We start from the raw sequence: 13,975 nt of genomic DNA on the forward strand, positions 1-13,975 counted from the left end.
ATTATTAATTTTAATTAATGATTATCCACTGCAGGTTGCATTATCCACTGTAGGGAGGGTTTCCCTACCTAGGGTTGTTTCCATGACGACGGAGTGTAAACACAAAACGTAAACAGATTAACAGAACATGAAAAGTCAGCTGGTTGTGGGATTTACGATTGTCTTATTGAATTCATTGTTGAAGTTGATGCTAAAATTCAATTCAAATAAATTCAGTTTTTGAGTTTTCATGTCCGTTGAAGGTGAATTTTTTGTTACCGTAACCGGTGCCATTGAGTTTGCAGAATTTTACGATGCGGATAATTTATACCTCAAGTATGAATATCACTCTGGCCCGGAATGGAGCGTTGTTGGGGTGAGAAAGTTTACCTATGTGAAAATTTTTATAAGCAACGCAATTTTTTTTATCAGATTGTCCATTTTTATTTTCTGAACGCATTTTCGCTTGAAATTGAAATATTTAAAATATAAGATTTTCAAACTTAATAAAAGTTAATTTTATACCTTCAAATTTAATAACAATACACTGAAAGTCTTTCAGAATTAAGCAATTAAAATATTTATATACCAAATTTAAAGAAATATATTCAAAACGTTAAAATTTTCAAAAATATCAGGCTTGTGGCAATCAAATTAATTGAAAATTAAGTTCTATCGATAACCGTGAAATTTTTTTTATAACTAGGGGGTTGAAGAAGGTTTAACACAAATGAGCAAATGCAGCAACGATGCCCGACATATTGCAATTTGGAACTTTCCAATTAATATTGCATTCAAGAGTACAAATCCACATGGTTGTAAGTTATTTTTTATTTTATTATTGTTTATATATACCGTAAAACGGGGCTAATCAGGAAACGTGGGGTAAACCGGCCACATCATAATTTCATATTTTATCATTTGATCTCTTTTTTTAAGATAAAATTTGTTATAAAAATATTCATATACTAATTTTCTGTATTTTTGCCAAGTAAGAACACTTGCTAAACAAAATAAACATTTAATATTGATGTGACCATCTGAACTTTTCGGGGAACGCAGGATATCAAGTTTTTTCGATGTATAATTTTTCATACTACGGAGCCATTAAAATATTTCGCAATTTTTAAAACGACAAATTATATAAATATATTAAATTCAACTTAAACCGCTTCAAATTCCTTATTTTTTCAGTAAAATTGAATTTTCAACCAAAAAGATTAATTTTTTTGCAAAAAAGACGACTTTTAACAAATATACATGAATTCTCAATCGAATAGTTGAATTTTCAACTAAAAAATATAAATTTTCAACTAAATAGTTCAAATTGCAACTAAAAAAATTGTTCAAGTAAAAATAGTAGTTACATTTTTACTGAAGATGTATTTTCGACAAAAAAAAACAGATTTTCAACAAAAGTAATGAATTTTTAACATACGAATAATACTTTAAATCAAGTAGTTTCATCTCCAACCAAACAGATATATTTTAAACGAAAATCATGAATATTTAACTCTCATATTTAAATTTTTATAAAAAGTTTAAACAAGCAGAATAATTTTCTACAAAAAAAAAGAAGATTTTTCAATAAAGGAAATGTATTTTAAATGAAATAGTTCAATTTTCAATTTAAAAAAATTTTTTTTTAACATTTTCAACCTAACTGATGAGTTTTTAACAAAAATTGTAAATCTTTAACTGGAATAGATCAATTTTAAACAAAAAAATTTGAATTTTCAACTAAAATTATGAATATCTGAATTAGTTCAATTGTCAACCAACAAAAATTAATTTTTAACCAAGAAGATTAATTTCTACAAAAAAAACAACGTATGTTCAACTAAGAAAGAGCAACTGGTAACCAAAAATTGAATTTTTATTTTTAGTTTAAAAAATATTTGTCCACAAAAAAATTAATATACAAAACATAGTTTCCTTTTCCAAACGAAGTGATGAATTTTCAACTAAAATGATAAACTAAAATCATTAAATCTTCAACCAAAATGATTCATTTACAACCAAAGAAATGAATTTTTAACTAAAATAATGGATTATTCAACTGGAACATGTTCAGAAAAAAATAAATTTTTTCACAACAACAACAAAAAATTGAAAAAAACTAAATTTTCAACAAATTATTTAATTTTTCAACTAGAATAGTTAAATTTTCAATAAAAAAAATCAATCTTGAGCCATGGAAACCAAATTGTTTAACAAAATAGCTCATTATGCAACCAAAGAAATGAATTTTCAATCATAATTATGAATCTTCAACCAAATAATTCATTTTTAACAAAAGAGTTAAAATTGCAACCAAGCAATTAAATTTTAATTTAAAAAAATATTAATTCTGAAGGAAAAATGAAGTAGTTGCTATTTCAATCAAATAGAAATTTCATTTTTAATAAAAATAATTGAATTCAACCGAAAAAACTACTTTCCCAGATTTTTCAATCAAGACAAACTGTTGAATTTTCGATCAAAAGGATTAATTTTCAACCAAAAAGATTAATTTTTCTACTACAAAGAACGAATTTTTAACAAAATACATTAATTTTCAACCAGATATTTGAATTTTAAGTAATATTCTAAGAAAACCATTCCAAAAAATGTCCTGCTTAGCCCTGTTTCACGGTACCACCAGTTTTTAAATAAATAATAGAAAAGCGAATTTTTTTAAATTCGACATTCTACTAATTGAGTGTTTTTTCAATAAATATTATATAATTTAAAAAATCAATTGTGAAATATTTTTTATCTCGAAGGGTTCGAAAGTTTTTTGTTTATATTATAAATTTCCCGTAAATAAATTAGGTATATTACTTAAAAAAATAAATAATAATTATAGGGCCACAATTAATTCTATCAGTTTACGGACTGGATATTTTCGGACACGATGTCACCAGAGGATATGGAGTTTGCCATATTCCCTTAACTACAGGCCGGCACGAGAAAAAGTAATTAGAAAACATTATTTAATTTTCATACAATTTTAATTCTCTGAAGATTTTTTATTATTTCAAAGATATTTTACTTTTATCTTGCATTTTCTTGTACTTTCCTACGTATGCACTAAATTCCTTGCACTCATTTCAAAAATGCACTAAAACAAGTTTGGATAAACATTTACCAGAAAGTTAGTTTTTTAAATCATAAAGAATAAATCAAAAGTAAATGTTAAATTAATTTTTTAACAGAGTGCCAATCTATGTCGTGGAATCTTCATCTACAATACAACAATTCGCAGCATGGTTGACTGGTGTAAAACCAGAATTAATTGATCCCTCGATTTTGGCGAGTGGTGATGGCCGAGAACGTAAGAAATATTTTTTTAATCATTTACAAAAAAAATATTTTATGAACACTTTTTGTTTCTTGCTTTAAAAAATCGGGTTTTCAGGAAAAACAATGTTTTGAATTAGGTTATTTTTACAGCCTTCATAGTTTTTTTTTCTTATAAAAGAAGAGACCAGTAATTGACAATTATTGTTTTGCTTCGTAATCGAGAAAATCGACTTTAAAATATCTGAAACTCAGGCAGTAGTGCTTCGGCTTCATAGACTAAAGATTGCGTGTTCGATTCTCGCTGCCTAAACTTTTTTTTCATTGAAATGTTTATAAATATAATTTCCTTCGATTATCTTTTTCAATTATGTTCACAATAATTTTTTAAAGTATTTTTTCATAGAAAAAACTGATTTTAATGAACACTATAATGGTAGAAGTATCAACAAGTTATTGTTATGTTTGGAAATTTTCGTTTAAAAAACCTCTACCATACTTCTAATTTTAAATACAAGTGGTTAACATTATGAAAAAAAATAATAAAATTTATTAGAAAATAAATTTGTTTGCGAAAAACATGATTAGGTTAAAAAAATTGAGTTTTTTCGTGAAAAAAGGCATTATAAACATTATTATTAGCATAATTGAAAAGATTATGGAAGAAAATTATATTTATAAACATTTTAATAAATAAAAAATGTTTAGGAAGCGAGAATCGAACACACTACCTTTCGTTTATGAATCCGAAACACTACTGCCTGAGAAACTCAGAAACTAAAATTGAAAATTGCCGGTCTTACCTTATTAACCCTTAAAGGGCATACTGGGTAAAAAATACCCAGCGACTTATTTGCACTTGAACAAAACGTACCAAATTCAAGAAAATGGAACATATGGCGCCAGATTAACAAATGACATGAAAACCTATTTTTCTACGTCATTTTCACATAATTTTGATTTTTATCATTTTTATACGCAGTTTAAGATCAATAAAATCATTTAATCATGCAAAGTACGGTGTTTCACTTTTCATTGAATTGTAGCTTTTATTTTTTAGAAACCTTCTTTGGAACGAAAACTATAAGACTAATTTTATTTTTGAAGCGCAGTATCTCGGAAGAATTTAAGTAAAATTTTAAGTAAAAATATAACAAAATTAAAAATTTATGAATTTTCGAGTGAAAGAAGTCATTTTTTCCAAAAAGTATTTTTTTTAACTACTTTAAATTTCAAAAACGGTTGTGGAACCTTTTTGTCCTTAAACTAGATAGATTAAACCTCATTAATTGATTTTATTGTAAAAAAAACTATCCAATACCGTCATCACAGCCCACGTTGGAATACCCTTGGGTATATAACACCCAGTTGCTCTTTATGTAATTTTACGGAAGTGTTCCCTTTAAGGGTTAATCGTTTTATTTAAATTTATTTCTTAAAATTTCAGTCACACGTATGAGAGTTCAAGGATCCATTGCTGTTGGTTTCAACGTCATGTTAAAAGATTTCTTCAAATTGGGTTACGATAACGGCGAGAAACAAAATAAATAAAATTATATTATTGCCTATTCAATATGAAAATAAATCCTCTCTTTTTTTTGATAATTTCCAATTTGCCTTTAATTACTCACAATACATTGATTACGTTACTAAAATACAAAAATACATTGCGAATTTCTACGAATTAAGTAGAATAAGGAAACCAAAGTTTGAAACATACAAAATTGGTGACTTAAATTTAAATCAATTTGAATATATATAATAAATGATAAGGCATTCGAATTTCGAAGCAACCTAATTAGTACTTCATCCAATTTAAAAATATAATATAAAATCTTCCAACCCCCGAAAAAATAAGAATTTAAAGCCTGTAAATAGGAAATAAATCAACAAAAACATATTTTTCTAAATTTAAAAGTAAAGGGCGGCAATTCCAAATGAACTAATGGCAGTATAAACCATCATTTGATTTATAAGCCCTTTTAGAGTTTTTTTTATTTGCCATTTCTCATCTCCTGAAGGTTCCCTATTTTCTTAAAAAAGTTTTCCATTTCCCATATTTTTCCTCTAATAAAGGCTTCATGCTGTTATCATAATAAACGCGAACGCCTTTCGAAAAACTGCGGATAGACTTTTTGTAAATAAGAGTCTCTTCTGATTATGTAACAATATTCCATTTTATTCATGTAAAAAGTTCAACAGCACCCCTGTCTAATAATTATTAAACTGAGGAAAGAAAACATTTAAATTTCCGTTGTAGTCTTACTCACTGCAAAATTTAAGCAGAGGTATTAGCCAGACTAACGAACCTAAAACTTAATAAAAATGAGAAAAATGTGAAGAAAAAAAGACGACCAGCTATTCTAAAATATCCTACTTAGCCTCTCAGTCGATTTAAAATCATACACAGTACCATTAATCTAACACTCTATAAACAGAAAAATCAGTTATCCTGATACATTTTTCAGGGAATTCGAGACTACAGTGTTCGTACAAGAGGAGACAATTTTAGAATCTCGGATCTGAATGCTTTTAAAAAAAAATACGAAACAATATTTTGCGATTACTTGAGCTTGAAGTTTTGAATATAAAATCGAAAACTGTTTCCTTACAGAAACGAAAAGGACGGAGCATTAATTTTTTTTGTTAGAAAGATATGCAATACAAGATGGCATTGAAAAAAAATCTTTTTCAAATGCATAAGATCCGAGAAAACTACATTTTTCTGAGGAACAAGTTTACATTTCGCACCTTAAATATCGACTGCTGTTTCATGTACTTGTTAGTTTACATTCCAGTCTTGAGTCTTAAATCAAACCTTCGTCTCTGTATCTTTCTTTCAAATTAAAAGATGCTGCTATTCTTGAAAGCAAAGAGTGTATAATAACCAAGTACAAACAATAGTCGTTTGAATCTAGATAGCGATAACAACAATAATCAATCATAAACAATATTAATGGCGACATGACAAAGAAACGACAATAAAAATGAGAAAAGAAACAATTTTAACTTCCTGATTGTCTTTACAGTAACTACAAGGTCTCGGGAACAGTTTCAAGCAGCTACTATCAATTATAATAAAATCTATTTGCGAATGAATCGATACCATGCCGCTTCTTGTACATTCGTGTATCGTTAATTTTATTTACTGCTTGTATGTAGAATTGTTTGCAATTTTTTGTTGTTTCTTTCTAAATTACGTCCCGACCGTGGATGCTGCAAATATCGCAAAACTCGCTGAACGATCCTAATAATCAACAATTCTCTGTTAATTAGCACATGACACATTTACTTGAATCCAAGATATATTTTCTGATTTAAAAAATGTTTACCGTGATTCGACAAAATCTACACTATATCAGAAAAATATAAACGTGCACAGTTTATCGTGTAGTCGAATTAGACCAGGTTTAGTCATTTGGTTCCGGTTAACTTGGACTTCACCAAGTATTTTTCACAGATATTTCAGATCCATCAAGATTCACAACTGCGTGGACTTTTTATTTCAGTGATTTCAGTGTGAAGCAGGATTTTTACAGATTTATCAACATATTTTCAATTTTTCTTACTTTTTTTGTTGTTATTTATAAATAAATTTACGAATTTCTATGAAATCAGCTACTTTCCTTAAAAAGTTATCACCTGTGATGGATCGGAACAATCACCTATAGTCATTCTGTGCATTGCCATCTCTGTTATTCCGTGATAATGTACGAAAGCTGCAGCAATTACTAGCACGTGGAAGATCTGGTGGCTCTGGAACTATTAAAATTGCAAAATTAGGATGAAAGATTTTTTAATTGAATTTCAATAAGGTAAACCGATCATTACTGAGACAGCGTAAAAAGTATTTCTAATACTAAGACAATAATAAATATCGTTGAGCATCTTCTCTATTACAACATTTAGTAAAAAAAAATAATCAGAATTATTCCTCAAAATGTGAGAATAAAACTGCTACAAAATTCGCCATTTTTTATTTTTTTATTTTAAAACTTTCCGCATAACTTTTGCAGCATTGTATTATTAAAATTTCCCACAGTAAAAGAAAAAGTAATGTTTTTGCACATTTTTAATATGTGTTTTTAATTAAATGTCGCAGTATCATTTTAGTGATATATTAAAAATATTGTAATACAGTATCTAATAAAGTTAATTTTCCAACCAAAATTAGTAAGTGTGCATTAAAATTAAATACTATAGATTTATATGAAATATAAATATGATTAATATTATCGATTTACTTTTCAAAATAAATTGAGTAAACTAACTTTTCTGTTGAAAATTTATATTTTCAAATTAAAAATATAACTGTTTTGAAGAAAACTCATCTTTTTACTTGAAAATTCAACAGTTTGGTTACATTTTTTTAATTTCTTGGCTGAAAAAGGTTTTTTGGTTAACATTTGAATTATTTTCTCGAAAATTCGTCTTTTTGGTTCGAAAACGTATCTGTTTAGGTTGAGGCTTCAGCAGTTTGGTTGGAAATTCGTTTTTTCTTTAATTAATTCATCTGCTCTCAATATGTAATTAAAATCCTTTTTGGGTAAAATATCAACTATTATATTTTTGTATCGAAGTCTAACTTTTTTGGTTGACCTAATACTTTAATTTTCTAACAAATTCTTGAATTCTTAAATAAAAAAGACTAATTTTCGACCAAAAAAGATTAATTCTTATCAAAAAATATAATAGTTGATATTTCACACGAAAAAGGTTTTAATTATAAATTAAACATGACATGATTTTTTTAATAAATAAGATTTTTCATTAAAAAAAGAACAATATTTTAAACAAATTTATGAATTTTCTACCTAGATAATATCATTTTTAACGAAACAGTTGCATTTTTCTCAAAGATAAATGTAATTTATAATTAAAATGACAAATTTTCGAACGAAAAAGACGAACTTTCAACAAAATAGTTGAAATATTAATCAAACAAGATTTTTCAGTCAATAAAATTTTCAAGCAAATAATAAAATTTGCAACCAAAAAATAATTTAAATTGTTTCAATACATTTTTCAATTTATGTATTAACATGAATTCGAAATTTACTACTAAACAGTTTAATTTGCAAGTAAATCGATAATATTAGTCTACAATATTAAATTTTAATGCATACTTACTAATTTTATTAAAAAATGTAATTTATGAGTTATTATTAAATAACTTACATGAGCAGTTGGCAAAATTTAAGGTTGAAATTAGAGGTTTCAACAAACTACTTTAAACAGCTTTTTTAGTAATAATGTATTTTCAGTTCTAATTGATTAAATAATGTCTTAGCCACTTATTATAATGGTTTTTTTTTACCAAAAATTCCAATTCCCCACTTTAAAATTGTGTTTATGTGGGTTAGCTTTTCCTAACTGTCCCAGTAATTGTCAGTTTACCTTACAAGTAGGGACCGAGGATTCGATTTTTTCTCGAATTTTCTTGAACATCGCCCCCAATTTAGTTAAAATCCGCAAAAAAAGGGAATGCGTTTTTTTTTTGAAAAAAAAAAAATTATATTTAGTGTTTCCGCAAACCACATGAAGTTTAACACGTATTTCCTACAGGAAAACAGACGTTTATGTACATTTTTATTTTAGAATCCTCAATATTGGATGAATCGTGTTGAAACCAGAGTGGCCGTTTTAATCGAAGAAAAAAATTACCGTTCATTTCCCGGTTCGCAATAATTTTCCAGTCAATTAAATTTAAAAATTCAAACTATAAAGAAAATCATTTTTTCATTTGAATTAATGCAAAATAAACTGAAAATTAAAGCACTCAAAATGGAACTCTTACATTTAAACTTTAAAAATTGAGATTTAAAAGTTTCTTAAATCAAAAATTTTATATTCAAATTTTCAATAACTTACACCAATAAAATGGAAAGTACTAACACTTTTCACTCGCACAATTTTAAACTAAATGAGTTTAAACTGTAAAATTTAGAAATTTTATCTTTTACCAATTGTAGAGTTCGAGGATTCAGATTCAGATCAATAAGTTAAACAAATTAAAAAACTATAGTATTAAGCTGAAAAACTTTTACATTAGAAGTTAAATTGTTTTTATTTGAAATAGTTTAGATATTCTTGAAAATTTTCAGTTTTATCACAAAATCCGAAAAATGTACATGTTTCAAATTTCTTCAAATTAAAAATTATTATTAAAAGTTTTCCATAAGTTGTAAATATCTTTTATAATGATTCGAATTTCAAATAATTTTTTAAAATAAAAAATCATTTTGAATTTTCCTAGCAACCTGAAGAAAATATTTGTATTCTTTTGAAGCATTTCACAATTCTTAAAATGCTTATAAAGTTTTTGTTCGGAATCTGCAAAAATATCCATTTTGTTTAAAATTAGGCTTTTAAATTACTTCGAATAATAATAATAATAATAATAATTTTTCAATTATTATTGATACATAAGAATTCAACAATTTCACTTAAAAATTAATTTTTTAATGATCAATTAATTTATATTTACAGTTAAATAAAAAAGTATAAAAATTCAAATAATTATTATAAAATTGTTAAAATCGAACTTGGACAGATCTTTATTCTAAAATTTTTTAAACTCTCGGTCAAGAAATAAATTTGCTATTACTTCCAGGTTTTTGCCGATCTCAAAATATTCCCGGGCAATTCCCGGTCCAAGTCTGTTTTATGGGGACTCAAAAAAATCCCCATAATTTAACAATTGAGTTTTGTGCGTTTCTGGCACTAATTTGAATTTTTCTGCATTTTTTTAATACGAATTCTTGATAATACATAAAAGACCATTTTCAACTGATAATAAGATGTTAAGATAAATTATTAAAATAAGTTATTATTGTTTTTTATAAATTTTCTCTTAGAATAGAGATCGAAAGTCAGGGATTTTTCCACATTTTATCATTTATTTTTAATTTTTCAATTAAAGCGAAGCAACTATTAATTTAATTTAACAGAAATTGTTTTTTAAACCCTTTACTATTATTTATAATAATATTATCTTAGAATAATGCAAAAAAGTTGCAGTTTTTCCTTAAATTTCCCACTTCTTGTCTTCTTTATAATTAGATTGGAGTGACAATTAACCCAAGTTAACAAATATCATTCCTATAATTCTTTAACAAATTTATTAATATTTTTCATAATATTCTCTTCGAGTAATTTTAGAAAGTTACAGTTTTTCCCTAAAAATGTTCCATTTTTGTCCATCTATCACTAGAAAGGTGATAATTAATTAAATTTAACAAACAATTGTTTAAATACACCTACATTTTTAGTTAATTTTTTTTACTTTGCTGTGGCTTTTTAGCTATAAAAAAAAAGATAAATAAACATTAGAGAGAATCATTTTTCAAATAAGCTCTTCCTTTTTGTAAATATATTTTCCTGAAATAAAACAGATATTTAAAATATTCTTCAAATTTTCTATATGAATCATATTCAATACAAATTTTCCTTAAAATAGTTACTGAGAGGCTTTTAGTTTAAATTAATATTCATTACTTGTTTCTAACTAAAAAGGCAAAAAAATGCTCCAGATTTCAGAAAAAATGTATTTTATAAACAATTATTTTTGTTAAATTGCATTAATTAATTGGAAAAAAGTTGAAAATTTTTAATAAACGCAACTTCCTTATATTATTAAAAAAAATTATTATAAATGATACAAATTTCTTTACACCATTATTTTTGCTAAATTTTATTAATCATTACCCCATTCTAAGTGAAAAGTGGACAGCTGAAATTTTTAGAAAAAACTGCAACATTCTAAAATAATTCAAAAAGAATATTACTATAAACAATAATTATTCTAATATTAATTCTAATAAAATTACTTTAATAATAATAAATGGGGAAAAAAGTATTTCTGTTAAATTTAATTGACTAATAACTCACTCTAATTAAAAAGGAAAAAATAAGTTGCAAAATTCGAAAAAACGCACTTTTTTAACTATATTTGGAGAGAAAATTGCTAAAAATAGTAATAAATTATTTAAACAAATTAATGAAAACATCTGATTATGAGTAGAAATCAGCCAAGACTTTTCAAACAAAAATTTTTCACTGAAACGTTTTTTGGGACCCTAAAAAACGAATTTATGCGGTTGACATTTAAAAAGTAATCTTTATTCATATTCTATGGGTAACTGCGAAAAAAACGTTGATTCCAAAAAATTTAGGAGCAATATGCGTGAAAATTCGAGAAAAAAAATCCACTGCATTTTTGAACCACCATATTTTACAAAGATTTTAAGCCTTAAAAAAAAAATTCACAAAGATTTCAAAGAACACACCAAAATTTAATAAATATCATGAAAGCTTTAACTTTTTTCAACTGAATAATTTCAAATTAAATGGTAAAATTAATTAATTATTAAAATGAGTAAATTCTCTAAATTGAAGAATGAATCAATACATTTCTGAATGTTCAAAATATAATTTTAAGCCATTTTTAATTTAAAAAACTAAAACTTGATCGATTTCTAATGTATTTTACAACTAGACACTTTTTAAATTTCAAGTTTTTTTTTCATTTTGAGTCATTTCCAATTAATAATTGTTATTTATAGATAAAAATTCAACGATTTCACTACAAAATACAAAAATTGTATTGGAAGAATTAAAATTGTAAACTGAACAAAATTTGATTTAGCACTCTGAAATTTTAACGATTCAAGGCTTAGTATTTCAAATAATTCAGTTAAATAATTTTTTAACAGTTGATCAACCAACGGTTATTATAACAAAATTAAATTTTTAATCGCTTTGAATTGTTATTTATTTTATTCTTCAAAGCTGCAAATGAAAACTTAAAATGGAAAATTTTAAAAGTACCAGATTTTAAAATTAATTTTAGATTAGTGAGATTTAACAATTGAACATAATATTTTTAAAATAGTTGAAAACAAACTAATTTATCATTGCATTATATTATGTAATATAAAATTTGTGATATTTGAAGCGAATGGATAAAGTTTCTTCTCAGCAAATTTTGAGAGCGGTGAATGTCATAATGAATTTATTTTCTCAGATTTTTTCATATTTTGTAAATGAGAAAAAAATTTTACCGCTGGTTAAAAAACGAGAATTTTTTTTCTTATCACGGTTTCCATAAAATCCTAATTTTTCGGGATCATAAAAAAAATTATATCCCACATTATTTGAAAAAGAAGTATTTTTAAGATTGCAAAAAGTTTCACAAAAAATTCCCAGACATCAGAAAATTCAAAAGATTTAAAAAAATTGCACAAGATTTTCAAATATTTCACACAGATTTTAAAGATAAAGACAAGCATTTCAAAGATTTCGGAATTTTTACAAAAATATCATAGATTTTAAACTTACCCAAATATCGAATTTTCCTGGGAAAAATCGTTCTGGAACTCGTAAGGCATAAAACATGGCCCCGAGAATATATAAACATCCCATCAAGATTAACCAACCAAGTGATGCATGACTTATGGCTTTAAACCAGCCTTCGGCCACCGCATAATGCACAGCTGGTATGATCTAAATTTTAAAAATACAAAGAATTAAATTAAAAATGATAAAATTTTCTTTCTTCTAATTGAAGGATTTTTTTCAGGCGCACCCAAATTGAGCCAGCGGTGAACCACACTCCCCTTTCTAGATACGAATTAAGCCCAACGGTTAATTAAGTAATTTTCAGTGGTTCTGAATTGAGCCAAAAACAGCCTAACTATAAAAAATATCAATCTATTAATTGAATGAACGCTCAATTATCTTTTTGGGCACAATAAATGAGTAAAAGATAGGATTTAAAATTTATTTCAACCATAACTGATGAATTCTCTAATATAAAAGATGAATTTTCAATCCAAAAGGACGAAATTTAAATAAAACAGTTCACTTTTCGACCAAAAATATGACTTTTTAAGAAAATATTCCAACTTTAAAAAAAGTAATTCAATTGTAAAGAAAATTGTTCAGTTTTCGACCGAAAAAGATGAATTCTCAACAACAAAAATTGGTGACATTTCAACCGAAAAAAGATCAAATTTCTGTCAAAAATATAAATTTTGAAACCAAAAAGACGAATTTTCTACCAAAAAAAGAGGATTTTTCAACAAAATAAAGAAATTTGCAAAGAAATAGTTTAGTTTTTTAAATAATAAGTTTGAATTTTAAACCTAAAAAAAAAAGATGAATCATTAACAAAAAAATGTGATGAGTGATATTTCAAAAAGACGAATTTTCAAGAAAATACACATAATCTTCATCTAAAAACGATCAATTTTCAATCAAAAATTGAAAAGTTTAATTTTCAGTGAAAAAAATTAATTTTCAACAAAGACGAATTTTTAAAGAACTCAAATGGTTGAACTTTTAAGCCAAAAGGCGAATTTTCTGTAAAAAAAAGGTAAATTTTGAAACCTAAAAATATGAAGCTTCAACACAAAAGTTAAGTTTCAACCAATATGTTGTATATGAAAAAGGAGGAAATTTAAAATCAAGAAGATTAGTTGCCTGCCAACAAGACAAACTTTCAACTTCAAAATATCAAAAATTGGTCCAAGAAGACCAATTTTAAAAAAAAGTTGTATTTTTTTGTTTATTCGTGTTTTTTCTTCTTAAAAATACGTCCATTTGGTTTTAAGATTCATCTCTTATACCAGATTTTTTAAAAATCTCACCTAGTAGATTTTTTGTCGCGAATTCACCTTCGTAGGTTTAAAACTCAACTATTTTCTTAAAAATA

The 13,975-nt window shown here is 25.6% G+C and overlaps 2 protein-coding genes across 2 annotated transcripts in view; one reads left to right on the forward strand and one right to left on the reverse strand.

Moving 5' to 3' along the window:
- Positions 1 to 65: 65 nt before the first annotated feature.
- Positions 66 to 4,873, forward strand: LOC117170484 (B9 domain-containing protein 1). Its single transcript, XM_033357205.1, has 5 exons — positions 66 to 355; positions 686 to 797; positions 2,828 to 2,936; positions 3,177 to 3,295; positions 4,709 to 4,873. The coding sequence occupies exons 1-5, from the start codon at positions 230 to 232 to the stop codon at positions 4,810 to 4,812; spliced, it is 570 nt and encodes a 189-aa protein (XP_033213096.1). The 5' UTR covers positions 66 to 229; the 3' UTR covers positions 4,813 to 4,873.
- Positions 4,874 to 5,416: 543 nt separating this feature from the next.
- Positions 5,417 to 13,975, reverse strand: part of LOC117170482 (adiponectin receptor protein) — a 29,621-nt gene continuing 21,062 nt past the window's right edge. Inside the window, exons 6-7 of the mRNA XM_033357202.1 lie at positions 12,601 to 12,765; positions 5,417 to 7,023 (exon numbers count right to left, since the gene is read on the reverse strand). Of these exons, the coding sequence (XP_033213093.1) occupies positions 6,889 to 7,023; positions 12,601 to 12,765 (300 nt within the window). The 3' untranslated portion in view covers positions 5,417 to 6,888. The remainder of the gene's footprint in view (positions 7,024 to 12,600; positions 12,766 to 13,975) is intronic.

Source organism: Belonocnema kinseyi, chromosome 4, assembly GCF_010883055.1.
Source record: "Belonocnema kinseyi isolate 2016_QV_RU_SX_M_011 chromosome 4, B_treatae_v1, whole genome shotgun sequence".
NCBI classification, from domain to species: Eukaryota; Metazoa; Arthropoda; class Insecta; order Hymenoptera; family Cynipidae; genus Belonocnema; species Belonocnema kinseyi.

Excerpts from the sequence above, each read along its gene's own strand:
- LOC117170484 (XM_033357205.1), top strand. The coding sequence starts at position 230 with ATGTCCGTTGAAGGTGAATTTTTTGTTACCGTAACCGGTGCCATTGAG. Across the intron at positions 798-2,827 it reads GAGTACAAATCCACATGGTT|GGCCACAATTAATTCTATCA; the intron begins GTAAGTTATTTT and ends TAATAATTATAG. Across the intron at positions 2,937-3,176 it reads ACAGGCCGGCACGAGAAAAA|AGTGCCAATCTATGTCGTGG; the intron begins GTAATTAGAAAA and ends ATTTTTTAACAG.